Source organism: Crocodylus porosus, unplaced genomic scaffold, assembly GCF_001723895.1.
Source record: "Crocodylus porosus isolate Cpor-Errol unplaced genomic scaffold, CroPor_comp1, whole genome shotgun sequence".
In the NCBI taxonomy this organism is placed as follows: domain Eukaryota; kingdom Metazoa; phylum Chordata; order Crocodylia; family Crocodylidae; genus Crocodylus; species Crocodylus porosus.
The window spans coordinates 26,612,381-26,618,380 of NW_017728909.1; the positions used below are offsets into that span (position 1 = coordinate 26,612,381).

The 6,000-nt window shown below is 41.5% G+C and overlaps 1 protein-coding gene across 1 annotated transcript in view; it reads left to right on the plus strand.

Annotated features, from left to right (window-relative positions):
* WDR70 (WD repeat domain 70) overlaps positions 1 to 6,000 on the plus strand; it is a 261,442-nt gene that overhangs the window by 190,338 nt on the left and 65,104 nt on the right. Inside the window, exon 11 of the mRNA XM_019531979.1 lies at positions 518 to 617. Within this exon, the coding sequence (XP_019387524.1) occupies positions 518 to 617 (100 nt within the window). The remainder of the gene's footprint in view (positions 1 to 517; positions 618 to 6,000) is intronic.

The following is a 6,000-nucleotide window of genomic DNA, read 5'->3' on the forward strand; positions in this document are numbered from 1 at the left end:
AATATATGCTATTTTTCAATTACTTCTCAGGGAATGCATTAAAAAAAATAAATGGACAGCATTCCCAAACTTGTCATTTGGTTGGAGCCAGATGGCACTCAGACTTCAGAAAATTAAATTTTATTCTAAATCTATAACCTGTGAATTTTGGCAGGTTATCAATCTGGCAAAAAAGGAGTTCTGCCAGCCCTACTTTTAAGTGTTATGCAAAGTATATATAATGTATTTTGACATTTTTAAACTATAGACTTTGTATAGAAGTGTTGAGAACCAAGTAGCTTATAATAAAAGATATTCTTGTCACCCAGTCATAACTCCATTTATCATTGCTGGGACTTGCATATTGCTGCTGATGGTTGGCAATAATTGTTTTTCTGGACAGGGAAATGCAAGTTGAGGGAAAAGATTGTATTCAAAACTTCCTGATTTTAAAACTATTATAATACATAAATGACATCTTTAAAAGGCTGTAAGAATGCTTACCTCTGTTTTAATGTTTTATTTGTTTTACAAACAGGTTCACACAAAGTTCCACTGCAGGCAGGCACATGCTTCAGGCACTGAAACTTCATGTTTGACATTTTCCTATGATGGTATTGCTCTTGCCAGTCGAGGAGGTAAGTGTTTTGTTAAATGTAAGATAAACATAGGTTTTCACTGATTGTTAGCAGAAATGTAAATCTTACATATTTAGAATCATATCCTTGCCTCCGGGTATTTTTTTGTAAAAGGGTAATAAGCCTCTAAAAGCATGTATTAGCTCTTCTCTAGATCTAGAGTCACATCTTTCACCTTATGTGGATCATAGTGCGCAGTAAAATGCAACTAAAAAAAATTCAGCAGAAAAATTATTTTATATGCTTGTTACCATACAAACTCCAGTTTCTATTTTGAAAATTAACCAATAATGGAAACTAAACTTTAATAAAAGTGAAACTAACCAAAAAATGTGTTGTGACTTGTTCTGCATGAAAAAGCTACATGGAAACGCAGTACCTTTTCGTGGTGCTGTTTTTACTGCTTACTTAGTTCACTTCCCTTATACTAGAGGTGTCAAACTCCAAGTGGGTCTCTGGGCTGAATCTGGACTTCAAGGAGCCTCCTGGGGTGGATGTGGACACTTACCCTCTTGCCACAAATATGCATGCCCACTGGGGCTCTGTCTCTGGGAATTTAGCAGGTGGTCTCAACCCTGCTTTGCTTTCCCTTTGAATTTCCAGCCCCTCTGTCATTGATTATAAATTTTGACTTAATTCATATTGTAACCAACATGAAATAAGGACCTTCTTGGAGTGATTAGCAGAGCTGTATTTCAGCTATAAGGACTGAAAAAAAAAAAAAGATAACTTAAAGTTTTCCTAGGAATAGGGAAAGGCATCACTCAAGGACAGTTGGTTTTATTCACATCAGATGAGATTTTTTTCCTAAAAATATTACCCACAAAAAAAATCTTCTGGAGGCCAAAATCATGGTTTGGGATTTATTCATTAGTATTTTAGGAGTGTCAGCACAATTTGCTGGGTAAGTACTATAACTTTACATTTCCATTCCCAAGGAAGGCATGCATTTCTCTTATTTAGTCTATACCCTGTTTTTTGTATTGCTAGTTCCTGTTTTTGACTTTTAGTCTTGCTTGTACTGATATGGTGTCTCTCGTCACCTTAATTCCAGGTTAACAAAGATTTTGTCTAAACACCTTTTTTTTTTTTTCATAAAGAAAGAAATGGCTTGTTTGTATGGCTTCTTAATTCTACTGTGATAGTGCTTCTGGTGCTGGTTTCTAGCCCACTGGAATTAGGCCGCCTTTAACACGTGGTTTGTGCCCAAGAGAGTTTCTGGTTTAATGCATTGAAAAAAAGGTCTGTTTATGCCTAAAAACATTAGTTTCCCCACATTTGATGTTAATACAAAGAGTGTTTAATAATGCTATCTTTAACAGAAAGCACTTGGCTATTCTTGGTGCCATTGTCACATGCTTTGTATTAGGGTTGGCCTGGGAAATCAGAAGAAGCCAGATCTTTAACCAAAAGTTGAAATCAACCAACCTTCAGATGGTGCCAAGCTTTCAGCTAAATTTTTCACTTACTTTTTGTTTTCACATGCCCCTGTACCCCTTCATTCTGACCACAACCAGTAGAGAAAGATAGAGTAATCCTGAAGAGAGGCTATATACATTATGATTTAGGACATATTTGGAACTGTATTAGCTGCTGACCATTGCTTACCACCCTGGTTTATGGATTTGTGTTCTGGATATATGAAGTCCTGGACTCAAATCTTTTCCAGTTCATTTGAAGTTGAAGCCTTTGGTGATGGTTTAGATTTCCTTCAATCTACTTGAAACTTCTGCCTTGAGGATATTTTCTCAGGTTCAGGGTTTGTAAATATATAGAACTTGCTCTGTTGACCCCTGCCTGTTTTTAGTGTTGTGTTGCACTTCCCTTCCTGCTCTTCCCACCCTCATCTATTCCCAAATTGTGTGCCCTGATGATCAGAGATTCAGGTGAATTGTCAGGTGCTAACTTATGATCACCCTAAATTATATAAAAAATTGATTTATAGTATGCAGGATATAAGACTGTTCAGAAAATGGTCTCTCTCTGTGTTTTAAAATATTAATTCCATGCTCAGTGTTTTCCTGGTTAGTCTATTTTTTAAAAAATCTATATGTGTGCTGTGCAGAAGAATGAGGAAGATTCATATTTTCTTTCAACTTCTTTGTTTGCTTAATGCTCTAATACGAGTATTGCTTTGGATCTGTACCAATAAAAGCAGATGTGGATCCAGCAGTCATAGATTAGCACACCTGCCAAATGCTGAGGATCAAAGGGAGGATCATTGTTTGGGGGAAAAGGGACTTTCATTGAAAGCCTGATTGCCTCCTGCATCTGATATAGATTCTGTGTCGGATATGAGAGAGATGAGGCAGGGCTCAGCTGCAGACACAAGGGAAAATGAAAAGCAGAGGAGCTGCTTATGAGAGTTCCCAGTTTTGTTCTTGTTGAGTATTAGCAAGTAACCTGACAGAAATTCAAGAAAGTGATATTTACATGTGCTTTTTGACCATGAAAATAATTTTTAAAAACCATGTTAGGTAATGTTTTCTTGACAAATAAAGAGTCATGACAAATAAAGAGTCATTGAATATTATAGGCTAGTAATCAATCATTAAAGTTAGTTATTGTCTCCTGGTATATATATGAAACTTACAATGTGAATCTGTAATTATTAGTAGGCTAAAATTCTGACTCTCAGGTCTGTGAAAGTTGTGTGATTGCTGAATAAATGTGTTTTTTCTATTTCTTCAAATATGAAAAATAATCAGGTCTGCTGCACTCTTAATTCGTCTTATATATAAAAACCAGAGCAGTGGGGTTAATTGTAATTCAGTGAAAACTATTGAGCTCAGATAGTATCTACATGTATGTGTTTTTTGTATAGGTCAGAATTAATAGGGCTTCCCCCCCAAATTTCTAACATAATCTTCAATTTAAAGTGTTTAAAAGGAAAAACCATTTGAGTTAGAAGCTTCAAATCGTATGTAGGAGAAAACAATACAGTATTTCTGATTAATACATTCAGGGAGTTTTTAATTATGCATATATTGACTTCCATTTTGAGGAACACCAAGATATACCACAGTTGCATGAATAAACTTAAGATGACCCACCTCAGTAATTAGATGGGGAGTTGTAAATGTTATAATTTTCTATGCAAAGAATCTAATTATTGGAAGGTCATCTTGAATTTGTCCCTAACTGCTGCAGCAAGGGAAGTGGGAGGGAGGGGAGGGGGGAAAAGGGGTGGGCAGGCTGGAAACGAGGGGAGCAGGCACCCCTCCACATTGCCCTCCCTCCCGGTGTCTGCACCCACATGGTGCCTGGCCCTTGTTGCCTGTGCCCCCACCACTTGCCCCCTAGCTGCTTGCCACTCCTGTGCCTCTACCCCAAGTGCCTGTCCTCCTCTCCACTAGCCTCCTTGTGCCTGCAGCCTCCTGCCAATCCCCAAACTGCACTGCAGTTCCCAGACCCATGCTACCCCCTAATCCAGGGGTGGGCAAAATGTGGCCCGGGGGCCAGATGCGGCCCACAAGGCCATTTTATTTGGCCCACAGGGCCCCTAAAAATTTAGAAAATTAATATTAATCTGCCCTGGGCTGCCTGTCACATGGCCCTCGATGGCTTGCAGAATCTCAGTATGTGGTCCTCTGCCCAAAATCATTGTCGGCCCCTGCCCTAATCCCTGACCCAGGTTATTGTTCCTGGACCTACGTCTGTGACTGCCGACTCCAGGCAGCAGCAGTGATGGGAGCAGTAGTTCAACCCCCAGATGGCGTCAGGCCTGTTGCCACCTGTCCCAGGCCAGAATTCAGATCCAAAATGAAGCTTTTTTTTCCTCATGTTGAATGGGGGAAAAAAATCATCTTGGATTTGAATAATATGGTTTCTTTTAGTAAACAATTATTTTGGTTTTGTTTTCTGGTGATTAAATATTGATATTTACCTCAAATGCCAATGTATATTCATTAGCACTAATGAATATTATGTGGTATAATATTTTTTTTAGTACTTGGAACTTATAGAGCTTTCTGAAAGGATTGGCAATAGAGTAGCCATCATTTCCACATAGGTTATATTAGTTTTATTAAATATAGTGGTAAGTGGGCCATCCCAAGAGTGTAGTCTGGAAGGACCAAGTTATCTGTGAAGACATTCAGGATGGATTAAGTGTAAAAAGGGGGAGTGATACCTTCCTTTGTCAGCACCAAGTTCTTTCATCCAGTCTCTAGCTCACCACAGCTCCACAGTGTGCGTCAGAGCAGAAATATGGGATGAACCAAGGGCTGCCAGTTTGGTGCATACTCAAGAGAGACAAGGTTAAGGTAAGAACGCAGCAGGACGCAATTCCTCTGTGCAGGAAGGCGGGAAAAGGGTCCAAGAACCCTTCATGGCTGAGCGTGGATATCCAGGCTGGCCTGAGGGCAAAGAAAAAAATGTACTGGCGGTGGAAGCAGGGGGCAGGGACAAAGGAGGAGTACACCTCCCTGACCTGAGCTTGTAGGGATTTGGTGAGGAAGGCTAAAGCAGCACTGGAGCTTAGATTAGCTTCTGGGATTAAGGATAACCAAAAGTCCTTCTTCAAGTGTATAGGTAGCAAGAAAAAGTCTCGCGGTAACATTGGACCCCTGTGAGGCAGGCCAGGGCAGGGCAGTTGGTGACGGACGCGCAAGAGAAGGCAGAAGTCTTCAACAAGTTCTTTGCCTCCGTGTTCCTGTCTGCTGACAATGGGGTGCTTTTGGGTGACAGCATAGAGAGGCCCAGGAAGGATGCAAGTCCCCTGACTGTTAGTTCAGACTTAGTGAACGATTACCTGGAGGGCTTAGACGTATCCAAATCGGCGGGCCCGGATGGCCTTCATCCTCAGGTGCTGAGGGAATTGGCTGGTGTCATTGCAGAGCCTTTGGCACGGCTGTTCAAGGACTCCTGGTGCTCGGGCCAAATCCCTGAGGACTGGAAAAGGGCCACTGTGGTCCCTATTTTCAAGAAGGGGAGGAAGGAAGAGCCTGGCAACTACAGGCCAGTCAGCCTCACTTCTATCCTGGGGAAGGTCTTTGAAAAAATTATCAAGGGCCACATTTCTGAGAGCCCTGGAGGGGAAGTGAGGTTGAAGGGTAACCAACATGGGTTCGTGCAAGGCCGATCCTGCCTGACTAACCTGGTCTCTTTCTATGACCAGGTACCAAAGAGCTTAGATGTGAAGGAGGAAGTCGATGTCATCTTCTTGGACTTCCAGAAGGCCTTTGACACGGTGTCCCATGCAGTTGTGGTGGGCAAGCTGAGGAACTGCGGCACTGACGAATGCACAGTCACATGGGTGGCAAACTGGCTCCAGGGGCACACCCAGAGGGTGGTGGTGGACGGGTCGATGTCGACCTGGGAGGGTGTGGGCAGCGGAGTCTCCTAGGGCTCAGTGCTTGGGCCGGTGCTGTTCACCTTCTTC